Source organism: Zootoca vivipara, chromosome 2 (assembly GCF_963506605.1).
Source record: "Zootoca vivipara chromosome 2, rZooViv1.1, whole genome shotgun sequence".
In the NCBI taxonomy this organism is placed as follows: Eukaryota; Metazoa; Chordata; class Lepidosauria; order Squamata; family Lacertidae; genus Zootoca; species Zootoca vivipara.
In genome coordinates, this window is record NC_083277.1 from 17,985,383 (window position 1) to 17,999,027 (window position 13,645).

The 13,645-nt window shown below is 41.8% G+C and overlaps 1 protein-coding gene across 1 annotated transcript; it reads left to right on the forward strand.

The window, feature by feature from the left end:
• The first annotated feature begins 4,571 nt into the window (after positions 1-4,571).
• Positions 4,572-5,507, forward strand: LOC118080092 (olfactory receptor 2AK2-like). Its single transcript, XM_060271013.1, is given in 1 exon segment — positions 4,572-5,507. A coding segment is annotated over 1 exon segment (936 nt).
• The last annotated feature ends 8,138 nt before the right edge of the window (positions 5,508-13,645 follow it).

The window sequence follows — 13,645 nt, forward strand, 5'->3', positions numbered from 1 at the left end:
ACTGATGCTACCCTGATGCTAAGTATTCTTGAGTTATGCTCAACCCAAATTGTTGGACCAGTTAAAAAGGTTTGGTGTCAGATTGAAAGCCCAATTCAATACATATTTATGCCTCTCACAAGGAATCGGGACGGGAAGGGAAGGGAAGGGAGGGAGGGAGGGAGGGAGGGAGGGAGGGAGGAAGGAAGGAAGGAAGGAAGGAAGGAAGGAAGGAAGGAAGGAAGGAAGGAAGGAAGGAAGATCCCAGATCCATAGCTGCCAAGTTATCCCTTTTTTAAAGGGATTTTCCCTTATGCTGAATAGGCTTCCTCGTGAGAAAAGGGAAAACTTGGCAGCTATGCCCAGATCCTTTCTATCAAACTTTGGTGGGAGGAGGAGGAGGAGGAGGAGGAGAAGGAGGAGGAGGAGGAGGAGGAGGAGAAGAAGAAGAAGAAGAAGAAGAAGAAGAAGAAGAAGAAGAAGAAGAAGAAGAAGAAGAGGAGGAGGAGGAGGAGGAGGAGGAGGAGGAGGAGGAGGAGGAGGAGGAGGAGGAGGAGGAGGAGTTTGGACTTGATATCCCACCTTTCAATCCCTTTCAAGAGTCTCAAAATGGCTAACAGTCTCCTTTACCTTCCTCCTCCACAACAAACACTCTGTGAGGTGAGTGAGGCTGAGAGACTTCAAAGAAGTGTGACTAGCCCAAGGTCACTCAGCAGCTGCATGTGGAGGAGCGGGGAAGCAAACCCAGTTCACCAGATTACGAGTCCACCTCTCTTAACCACTACACCACCCTGGCTCTCATCAGTTCCAATAAAGTAAATTATGATGGAAAGGCAAACTCCCAGCTACATTCAAATATCCCCACAGGAGCGTATTTTCTCTACCCTCTTGAGAAATTCCCTCTAGTCCAGAGAGCTTCTGTGTTGGGATGTGGGCTACAGGTGAGAGAGTCAGCCACTCCTTCAGACCGCTCTTGCTCTCCCTTGGAAAGGTTGACAAGTATTTGGACAGGTAGGAGGAGACCTAGAAAGGGACAGTTACAGAGACATAAGGTATAAAGGGAATCAAGCAGAAGAACGTCAACCTCATCAAAGAACAGGGAGAATGAGAACTGAATGGAGGCTTGTACTTCTCCCCAGAATCTTCTGCTCCCTCATTCATGTTATTTAGTGGACATTAGCTTGGAGGAACCCATGTCTGCAGAAGCAGCATATGGTGCTATCTTTAGATTCCCATTATCTAATGGGGCAGGCAATATACTGTTTGAAACCTGATTTGTAGCTTCCACTTCTGGAAGTATTACTTAATATGTTGGGGAGCCAAAATTCCCAAATATGCAGGAGTGTGATAGTTTCTCCTTGGAGCTTTTAAATACTGATCGTGAAAATGCTGGTTATAATATAGATCCAAAGAAGGCACATTTTTTTCTTACTGCTAGACCCTGTGGGACTAAGTAAAGATTTTGCAGAGATAAAGTAGGAGATGTAGATTTTAAAATGTTCCTTTACAAGAAGAGAGACCATTCTTTATAGTTCACAAGGTCTAGATTGTTTTTCCAGCTGACCTCATATCAAGCAATTTAGGGTTCGTGATTCTGAATATTTTAAGATGTGAAAAGCAATCAAGAAAATTAAATATTGATTGTGATTTTTCTCTCTCTTTTTCTTTTGGAGTTATAGAAATATTTATGGTTTTCAAAATGTAAGAAAAAAAATGTCATTATCTCAGAGTAACAACTCTGTTCTAAAGAATGTACGTACTGTGAATCATTTTTTGCCTGCAACAAGAAAAAGGCTGGAACACTTTAAACTGAATTATTGTCAATAGTTTATGGTGGAGGACATGAGCAAGATTGAATTAAATCAATGGTTGGAGCACTGAAGGTTTACAGCAGAACATCTAAAGACCAACAGCTTCTTAAAAATCACATCGGTTTTCTACTTGCTGGCAGAAAGACATGCGTTAGACACAGGTATGTGATTCTTAATATTAATATAGGTTGCATTTTCAACACAAATTGATTCATTTTGGCATTTATGATGATGACAAGATCAATTTTCATATACAAAATCCTTTGCAAGTGAATCTGGGACAGGCAAACACAATCCAAAGGGGGAAAACACAAGTGTGTGTGTGTGTGTGTGTGTGTGTGTGTATGTATGTATACCAGCACACCTGAAATTGTGAACCTAATTCTGGTGCTGAGAGAGCAAATTGGTTTGGGTTGTTGTTTGAGGTGAAGGATCTTTCTTGCTTCAGTATCAATTATATGGTTGCATCCCTATGTTTAAAAACACAAAATTCAAGGTGAGAAAAAGATCCCATAATCAGAAATGCATATCAACAGAGAACAGAAATCTACACGAACACAGAATTCTATGGCATATTCTACACTGACTTTGGGCAGAATATATAGTTCCCTTTGTGTGCTTATCAGAGCCTTTGAAGTAATGTGAATGTTACTTTAAAAAAAAAGTTTACCATTTCTCCAATGAACTCAGGGCACTATGGGTGATACCCAGAGATTTTTTCTTTTCAGCCGGAACTCGCCGGAAATCAGTTCCAGCACCTCTCAGGTAGGTGCCATTGTCATTTATAAGAGAACAAGGGAGGTGTTTGTTGTGAGTTCCAGCACCTCTTTTTCTAGAAAAATAGCACCACTGATACCCACTTTAGTGTCCGGTGTAATATTGTCACTGTACCACTTCTTTACAGTGAGATTAAACGAGCCCCCCATTCCCCCCCCCCACAATCTCTCAGTCCTTGTTACACTGAGAGGTAGCAAGTGGTCTTTTGTTTGTTGCCATTTGGTAACCCTGCTATCTTCCAGAAGAATTTGCACAACCTATAGTTCAATCTGGCAACTCATGCCATTGGCATCTATGCAAATTTGCCACTTCAAACTTTGGCACCATTGCAAATTGCTAACCGAAAGCATTCGTTAGCTGGGGAGTTACCTTTGAGTTTTGAGACACAAAGACACTCGGGGAGCCTTTCTCTTACTCACTTCTTTTCTGTGTCTCCCCTCTGGCCATGTTGTCAAGTGAAGACGAGCAACTTACTTTTAGGAAGAGCTAAAGGGAAGGGGGGAAGATGCAGTGCACAAATGATTGGGAAAATACAGCTATCAGGCTAAGGAAGTCTTTCAAGCTAAAAAATAAATAAATGGCAGGATCTGGTCTTGGTCATCATTCCTCCTGATCCATGACCCACCAAATACAATGGCTGTATTTTGTGATTTGGGAATGGTGAATAAGTCAGACCATCAAAGCCCAAATGACCAATTTTATCCAGCTCCTAGCTGCTAATAAGTGCTGTGAAGAACTCTACAAGAAGCCCATCACAAAGCCAAATGGCTACTTCTGGGTGGTTACAAGGCTGTTGAAACTACCCAGTCCTCACAGCTGTGTCACAATACTGGATTTCCTCACTCTCTCCCTTTTAATTATTGTTAATATGACATGTTTTTATGTTGGCTAAGCCATTGTGTGAGGTCACAATATGGTAAGATAAAACTGATAAACTATCCCCCCATTGACTTTTTATACTCATTTTTTGTGCTTGTATTTATTCAGCATAAGAAGTAGAGATTTGAGAACGATGTGTTTGTTTATTGTTTTGCATCCTTTTTTATTCTATATATTTATCTATCTCTTTTCCTCTTTTCTCATTAAGATGTTCTGTATAGTTCGTTCATACTGTACTGTTCCATTGTTCTGCCTGTGCTATAAAATTTTAGCAACAAAAATTATAGAAACAAAAACTGATAAGTACTGTGTCCAGTTCTGGGCACCACAGTTCAAGAAGGATACTAACAAGCTGGAACGTGTCCAGAGGAGGGCAACCAAAATGGTCAAAGGCCTGGAAACAATGCCTTATAAGGAACGACTTAGGGAACTGGGTATGTTTAGCCTGGAGAAGAGAAGGTTAAGGGGTGATATGATAGCCATGTTCAAATATATAAAAGGATGCCATATAGAGGAGGGTGAAAGGTTGTTTTCTGCTGCTCCAGAGAAGCGGACACGGAGCAATGGATTCAAGCTACAAGAAAGAAGATTCCACCTAAACATTAGGAAGAACTTCCTGACAGTAAGAGCTGTTCGACAGTGGAATTTGCTGCCAAGAAGTGTGGTGGAGTCTCCTTCTTTGGAGGTCTTTAAGCAGAGGCTTGACAGACATATGTCAAGCATGCTTTGATGGTGTTTCCTGCTTGGCAGGGGGTTGGACTGGATGGCCCTTGTGGTCTCTTCCAACTCTATGATTCTATGATTCTATAACCAATAAAATAAAATAAATTAGCATATAACATTATGGTGGGAAACTCTTTGAAAGGGGCAGCCTGGGCTGGATCTATGTCCTCTCTTCCCAGGTTTCCTCCATTTCTCCAACAGGATGGTTTTAGCTGCATAGCTTACCTACAAAAACCACTTGTAACTGAAGATGGCATGTTTTATTTTTAAATGTTGTCATTCCACAGTTATAATATTAAGGGTGCTTTACCTAATTTTTTTCACAGGAAAGTGTGAATTCCATTCCCCACATGTTCTCTCCTTGTATCTTACTCAGCTGAAATCCGGACAAATGAAGAAGGAATGGAGGATGAGAATAAAACATCGTGGACGGAGTTTGTTCTTGTTGGACTTCAGCATCAGAAGTCGCCCACCCTTTTCCTTGGCGCCATCCTCTTCATGTCCCTTATCGCCCTCCTTGGAAACAGCCTCCTCCTGTTCTTAATTAGAGTGAGCTCTGGCCTTCGGACCCCAATGTACTTTTTCCTCAGCCAACTGGCCTTCATGGACCTCTGCCAAGTTCTCTCCATTGTTCCCAAAATGGCCGTGGATTTCGCAACCCACAGCTACACCATTTCACTCTATGGATGTGTCGTCCAGATTTTTGTCACGCTGGTCATGGGAGGAGCAGAGTGCCTCATCTTGGCAACCATGTCATATGACAGGTACGTGGCTATCTGCAGGCCGCTGCAATATCCGGTCCTCATGAGGAGCAAAATCTGCAACATCATGTCAGTCGCTTCCTGGTTCTGGTCTTCTGTGCAAGCCCTGAACTGTTCCCTCTATGTGCTGCCTCTTCCCTACTGCAAGTCCAATGTGATTAGACACATCGGTTGTGATTATACAGCACTTTTAAAGCTTTCTTGCTCTGACAATTCTGCATTTGAAAAATCAATATACCTCGGAACATTCCTAGTATTCCTCATCCCCATCACAATCATCCTAGCTTCCTACACAGCCATCCTCCTTCAGGTCCTGAGGTCCCGCTCCTCCGGAAGTAGCCACAAGGCCCTGGGGACCTGCTTGTCCCACTTGTGTGTGGTGGGGGTCTTCTATGGTGCGGCCATTTTAACATACATGACACCCGTATCTTCCTATTCAGCAGAAAAGGCTATGATCAACTCAGTGTTCATGACCATTGTCCCAGCCATGCTGAACCCATTCATATACAGCCTGAGGAACCGGGATGTTCTAGCAGCTCTGAGGAGACTTTAGGGAAAATGCATATTGTGTAAATAGTTGGACAAGGAAAAAAATATCCATGACTTTTAGGAGCTTACAGACAATGCTGCTGCTGCTACTACTGTGATTTGCTTTCTGTGAGGAATCTTAGTGCTATTTTACAAAACAATAAAAACATTCATATACCCATTTCATATGTACAAACCGCTAAATAATTGCACAAGTAAAAATATTTTTTTAAAAACCCATTACATACATAAAAACAATTTCAGATTCAACACAGATGGCAAGTGGGATGACTTGGAAGATTTGCTGGAAGAAAATAACGACAAAAGCAAGTTTGTCCAAACATATTTTAATCTTTTCATTGGAAAGAAAAACTATCCAATTGCTTTCATGGGGAACACGCTGAGGCAGCCTGCCTTTCCTCCCCACCCAATTCCCTGCCCCCTGTGTATGCCCGATTGCTCCGGACAGCCCAACCCAGAGCTGCTTCTGCTTGACTCTGCCAAAGTCCAGATCTCCCTTACAGTCATACCTTGGTTTAAGTACGCCTCGGTTTGAGTATTTTCAGTTTAAGTACTCCGCGGACCCGTCTGGAACGGATCAATCTACTTTCCAGTACTTTCAATGGGAAAGTTCACTTCAGGTTAAATACACTTCAGGTTAAGTACGGACTTCCGGAACCAATTACACTCATACTTCGGGTTAAGTACACTTCAGGTTAAGTACTTCGGGGACCCGTCTGGGACGGATTAATCCACTTTCCATTACTTTCAATGGGAAAGTTCGCTTCAGGTTAAGTACGCTTCAGGTTAAGTACAGACTTCCGGAGCCAATTGTGTTTGTAAACCGAGGTACCACTGTATTTGGTTTCAGCTTTGGCTGGGCCCAGTGCTCAGACCTAATGTACATTATTCCATCAAATGTCTGAGTCACGATCCAGAGAAAGGCTTCTTAAACAAAGAGCAGCATTGCTGCAAGACAGGCGCGGTTGGTGGTAAGAGGTAGTTCTGCAATCCTGGCCTCCCAGTAGCAGCATCCCTGCTATTTATGGGAGGAAGTGATGGGGTGGTGAATGGCAGCGCTGAGAGCAGGGCAGTTTGAGTGAAGTGGAAGAGCCCAAGCTGTCACAATCTTCCCACCACCCTGTCCCACCCTACTAGACATCCTGGTACATAGCAGTGACGCTGCTGCCGAGAGGCTGAGCTTGCAGTGTCTCCCCTCACTGCTGGCTATTCCTGCTCCAAGCACTTGTCCCTGTTTGAACTCACACAAGAGAATTTGAGCTTTGCATAGCTCTGCTCAGTCATGGCCTGGCATTCAGAGTCCAAACTCTAAATATACCATACTTTTCCGTGTATAAGACTATGTTTTTTTCCTTTTAAAATCATGCTAAAAAGTAGGGCTCGTCTTATACATGGACGGTCCATAGGGTGGACGTTTGATTGGTTGCTGCCGCAGCTGTCATCAGCTATATTGCATGTTATTGGTTGCTTTGTCAAAGGGTGGTTTTGATTGGCTGATGCTCTGGCAGTTGGCCGGGCGATTGGCAGCTCCTGCCGGCAATGGGACAGACGGGATGTGGATTTTGTGACATGTGCAAAAGCTCAACAACCCTGGGCAATCCTCCACAAAAAGGCTCAACAACTCTGTGGCATCTCCCCCCATTTTCTTAAATCCGAGTCCCCCAAAATAGGGGTAGTCTTATACCCAGGGGTGTCTTATAGACGGACAAGTACAGTACTTTTTGAAGTGAGGCAATGAGAACTGCACACAGTGCTCCAAATGTGATCACACAATAAATTTCTATCATGGTATTATGGTATCTTCAATTTTATTTTCAGTTCCTTTCCTAATGATCCCTGGCATGGAATTAACCTTTTTTCATAGCTACCACACACTGGATACCTTACGACCCCAAGGCCTCATTCCTGGTCTGTCTTTGCCAGTTCAGAGCCTGTGTCAAGTGTAGGTCGACAATAAAAACATGGCGTCCATGCCGTTAATGTTTTATTCAAAGCAACTAAAACAGTGCAGGAATAGTTATCGCAGCAACTCTTCCCAGTAGGTCTTGCCTCAATGAGGCAGTGGCGAGATGTGCGTTCGAAAACGGGAGCATTTACTTCTGGGTTTTCAGCCTTCAGGTTTGAGACGTTCTAGAGCAGAGATTTTGAGATACACTCATACTCCCCAACAGTTGGATCACTCTCTATGTGTATGTGATGTGAAGGCAATCACAAAGCATTTGGGGTGCTTGCTGGTAGAGATGGTGTGTGTGTGTGTGTGTGTGTGTGTGTGTGTGTGTGTGTGTGTGTGTGTGTGTCTTCCCTTAGGCAATAATAAATGGCAATTATCTTTAAAAATAGCCTGGCTTTTTCTTTCTTTCTTGAGACCATCTATCTATAAGATTAATAGCAGTAACTTAGTGAATGTTGACATAGCAACAATGACCAAGTTACTGGCATCCATAAGATGTTTGTAGGCCATTGGTCAGGAACTACATGAGTAGATCTCTCAAGACCTGTTTTGGACATGTACTTGTTGCATATTTCCTGCTAAACCATGGACATAATATTGAAATTTGACCCTCTCTCAAAGGAATTCAGCTGGTCGAATGTGAGAATTTGTTGACGTTTCCTGCTGGCCCCTAAAATGTAAAGAATTACCAGAAGCAATGTGAAGTTACAATAATCACTATCATATGTTAGAAGAAGTTCTAACAATCACTATCACAACTGAGGTGTGGAGAAAGACCATAAAGAATGTTACGTGAAAGTTCTCTTCCCCTGTGAAAGGGGCTTCCTTTTTTTTTACTTTTTACTTTGCCTCATTCTCTGTGCACTTTAGAATTTCTTTAGAGTTTTGGTGGCTTTGTGGTTTACATTCCTTTCATCTAGCAAAGTGGAAGGGGGGGGTTGGTGTTGGTGGGTGGGAATAGATGAGAGTTTCCATAAGGAAAATGTGCTTTGAAAGTATGTTTGAAGTTTGAGTTGTAGCTTCCAATGTGCCTTAATTGAAGTCAGGGGGCCAAAATTCCCAAACGTATAGCAGAGTGATTTCTCCTATAAAATCTTCATGAATATTTTAAATATTGTTGGCAAAAATGCTGGTTGTGATGCAGCAGATGTAGATTTTTAAAATGTCCCTATATAAGAGAGACTATTTTTTAATAGTTCAGAGAGTCTGAATTGTTTTTGCAACTGATCTCAAAACAAGGAATTCAGTCTTTATAATTCTGAATATTTTAATATGTGGAAAGCAATCAAGAAAACACTACCTTAAAGCACTAAATATTGATTGTGATTTTTTTTTATTCCTTTTGGAGTTATAAAAATATTTCTACTTTTCAAAATGTAGGCAAGGTAAGTCATTAATTCAGATTAACAACTCTTTCACAGAATGTAATGCAAATCATTTTTTGCCTACAACAGGGAAAATGTTGCAACCCTTTAAACTGAATTGTTGTCAATTAGTTTAGGGGAGTGCTATGGAAGAGATGAGAAAGTTTTAATTAAATCAATGGATGGAGCACTGATAATTTACAGCAGAGGACTTATATACCAGCTTCTTTTAAAATATAAGTTGTTTTTCTGCTTGCTGTTGCAAACATATGCATTAGACACAGGTATGTGACTCTTCTCATTGTCATTGCAATCTAATTCTTCTTTCCTTTTCTGTTTTGTATTGTTCTTTGGTGACAACACAAATTTTCATAAAGAAAATCCTTTGCAAGAGAATCTTAAACAGGCAAAGATAGACAGTTTATGGAACTGGCTGAGATGACCAGAAGAATCCGCAACCAGGGGGAGGAAGCGATAGAAGAAGAATGGAAAGATTCTAAGCTATATTTTTTAAAAAATATGCAAAAGTAACATATTAAGAATAGAATTAGGCTGCAAATAATCTGTGGAATCTATGAATGTGTTAAGTGATAGGAGTAAAATAAGATTATATAAGGTGATTAAAATGGTTTAGAAATTGCTAAAAATATAAATTTGCCAAAGAACCACAGTGGACAGGAACCCGAGGGGGGTCCCCATATATAATGTGAGGGGGGAAAGGAATAAGTAATTTGATTCTGTGTGTTTATTTTTCTTGTAGTGTTATTATTGTAGTGTTTTTCTTTTGTGTCTTTTTCTTTGTATTTTGAAAAATTCTAATAAAAATTATTATAAAAAGAGAGAGACCAAAGGAAAACCAAATTATATAGCGATACACACACACGCCACTATAAAGTTTTCACTCCATAAGTCGCTGAAGAATTGATGCTTTTGAATTATGGTGCTGGAGGAGACTCTTGAGAGTCCCATGGACTGCAAGAAGATCAAACCTATCCATTCTGAAGGAAATCAGCCCTGAGTGCTCACTGGAAGGACAGATCCTGAAGCTGAGGCTCCAATACTTTGGGCACCTCATGAGAAGAGAAGACTCCCTGGAAAAGACCCTGATGTTAGGAAAGATGGAGGGCACAAGGAGAAGGGGACGACAGAGGATGAGATGGTTGGAGAGTGTTCTCGAAGCTACGAACATGAGTTTGACCAAACTGTGGGAGGCAGTGGAAGACAAGAGTGCCTGGCGTGCTTTGGTCCATGGGGTCACGGACGACTAAACAGCAACAAGCCTTTTATTAAACAGCACTGCCCTCTCTTCCAGAGGTGGTTGTACTCCATTTCCCATCATTTCTAGACAGCATGGCCAATGGTCAGGGTCAATGGAAGTTGGAGCCCCTACAACTTCTGGATGCCATCATATCGGATAACCTTAACCCTCCCTCACTCTGACCTACCTAGCAGCCTGTCTGGGAGTAGAAATGAAAGGGTGGACTAAAGAAGTAATGAATGAATGCACAAAATGGATCATACTGTATTCTAAAGCTTTTTAACGATTTTACAGATACGGTACACAAAAGCTCGGCATTCTATCCAATCTCAGCCTAAGCTTGAGAATGTAATACAGTGGTACCTCTACTTACGAATAACTCTACTTACGAATGTTTCTACTTATGAATGGAGCTCTGTCTGCCATCTTGGATGCGGTTTAGATAGAATTTTTTTCTACTTACGAATTTTTAGATAGGGTTGCTTCGAATTACGAATTTTTTCTCCCAATGCATTCCTATGGGATTCGACTTACAATTTTTTCCGACTTACGAATGTGCGTTCGGAACACATTAAATTCGTAAGTAGAGATACCACTGTACACTGTTCATAAACATTCTTGTACCTACATCCATTTTCTGATTAAATTTGCTCATCTGTGATAGACTTTTTATGTATAAGACAGTGGATGTTATCATAAATGAACATTATGGAACATCACATTGGAAGAAGAAGAAGAAGAAGAAGAAGAAGAAGAAGAAGAAGAAGAAGAAGAAGAAGAAGAAGAAGAAGAAGAAGAAGAGTTTGGATTTGATATCCGGCTTTATCACTACCCTAAGGAGTCTCAAAGCGGCTAACATTCTCCTTTCCCTTCCTCCCCCACAACAAACACTTTGTGAGGTGAGTGGGGCTGAGAGACTTCAGAGAAGTGTGACTAGCCCAAGGTCACCCAGCAGCTGCATGTGGAGGAGCAGAGACGCGAACCCGGTTCACCAGATTGCGAGTCCACCACTCTTAACCACTACACCACACTGGCTCTCCACACTGGTAGTCCTTCTCCAAGTTGACCCATTGCAATTACTGGACATGACTAATTTAAGCGTGTTAATTTCAGTGGGTTTTCTCTGAGTAGGACTAGTTTGGATACCAACCAAATAAATTATGGCCTCTGCAAAAGGTAAGAATTACATACCTGAGTTGACTGCTCCTGTTGAGTAGGAGAGGAAAGTGTAGGCTTTAAAAAAGGAATTTAGTGGCAAATGCTCATTTGAAACATTCTGCTGCTCCTGCTGAATCAATTAAATGTTGTTCCTCATTTTTCTTTGGCTGATCAAACTATGCGCTGTGATCCAATTAAAATAGGTTACGAGTCAACTCTTCTTCTACTTCAAAAATGCTTTTCACTACATGCTTCAAGAAAAAATGACCTGTCATTTTAAATTAATGAGATACGCTGAAAATATTTTTATATTCAAAAGCAGAGGGGGGGAATGTCATGGCTACTGAGTTACTTATGCCTTTGCTTCCTTTTGACATACAGTACTTAAGTTTTTGAATTCTAAACCCTAAACAAAACCAATTCATACTCCCTGAAAAAGCAAACATTTCCTAACTTACATTTACAGCGAAATATTTCCTTAGCCCCACTGGCTCCCTATATCTAGAGGCAGGAAAAATATATCTGCCTTTTGATTTTGAAACATTAAAACCAGAACCAGTGTTTCTAATCTCTGCGGAGAAATGCTCAGCCAGCTCCACCCTTAGGGAATTTGGGTCCGAGTCCAAGATTTTAATTGATACCAAACTTTAATGCAGTTCAAAAGTGAAAACTTCCTTTTCACAGTCTGAAAATGCTGTCCTTTTCCTGGACCGTGTTTGATAATATTTTGTTTTATTTATTAATTTAGTTGGTTATTGAATTTATATACCGCCCCACACCTGGGGGGAATCTCAGGTATAAAACTACAGAATACATAATAGAAATAAAACAACAACAACAACAACAACAACAACACACACACACACAAACAAATTTTAAAAGGGCATAGGATGTAAATCAGATCAACCAAATGCCTGGTTAAAAAAGAACGTTTTTGCCTGGCGCCTAAAGGTGTATAATGAAGGCACCAGGCGAACTTCCCCAGGGAGAGTATTCCATAGATGAGGAGCCGCTGCAGAGAAGGCCCGTTCTCGTATTGCCACCCTCCGGACCTCTCGAGGAGGAGGCATACAAAGAAGAGCCTCAGAAGATAATCTCAGGGTCCAGGTAGGTTCATATGGAAAGAGACGGTCCTTGAGGTATTGCAGTCCTGAGTCGTTCTAGGCTTTATAGGTCAAAACCAGCACTTTGAGTTGGGCCTGGAAACTAACTTGTAGCCAGTGCAGTCGGACCAGGATTGGTATAATATGCTCAAACTGTCTTGCTCCGCTGAGCAACCTGGCCACTGAATTCTGCACCGGCTGAAGTTTCCGAACCGTCTTCAGAGGCAGCCCTACTTATAATGCATTGCAGTAATCTAACCTTGAGGTTGCCAGAGCATAGAGAACAGCAGTTAGGCTCTCTCTCTCCAGATAGGGGCATAATATTGAGGATGGTGATGATAATTAATGTTCCTACCCATCTACTGAACAACAAAACAGCGGAAGATTCATATGTTCCGTGCTCAGGTGTTGAGAAGTGTGAGAATAGGACTCTCCACAGCCCCAAGGACTGCATTCCACTGTGGCCGACTTTTTAGGGACCACATGCCAGTAGTAAGCGGGGGTCAAAGCAATATTGGGCATGGTCAAAGTGGGGGTGGCCATAGCTGGCGTGCCACAAACACACCACACACCCTACAAACTCACAGCACACTTGCAAACATGCATGCATACATACATTTATGGACATATCCAACACACACCACACTGACCGACTCCCATCAGTAACTAGACTTTTCTTTTCTAAGACATTTCCACTTTTTTCAAGCCTAGTTGCCTGAGTCTATGCTAACACCACTCGACAAAGTTGGAGGTCTTATCATCCTCTTCTTCCAGGTTTGTTTTTTCCTTCTGGTCATCTCCTGGCATGAAATGATTTGGCAGCTACTTCACGAAGCTAGGGATAAGTTTCCACTCCATGATCCATGTACTCTCAAGATCCCAAGAACCCTAATGGATCAGAGCAAAGCCCCATCTCGTCCACCATCCTGTTTTCAGTGACCACCCCAATGCATCTTGGAATCCCACAAGCAAGACATAATGAGTTGTGTGGCCCTCTCCCACTAATATTCCTCTGCAACTGGACTTCAGAGACATATTACTAGTTACAGGTAGGTAGCCGTGTTGGTCTGACGCAGTCAAAACAAAATAAAAAAATCCTTCCAGTAGCACCTTAGAGACCAACTAAGTTTGTCATAGGTATGAGCTTTCGTGTGCATGCACACTTCTTCAGATACACTGAAACAGATGTCACCAGACCCTTATGTATAGTCAGAGGGTGGGGAGGGGTATTACTCAGAAGGGTGGTGGGAATGGGTGATTGGCTGATAGGAGTGGTAAACAGGCCAAACCCTACGCCAAAGGATAAAGGGACATAAATCTGACATCAGGAAT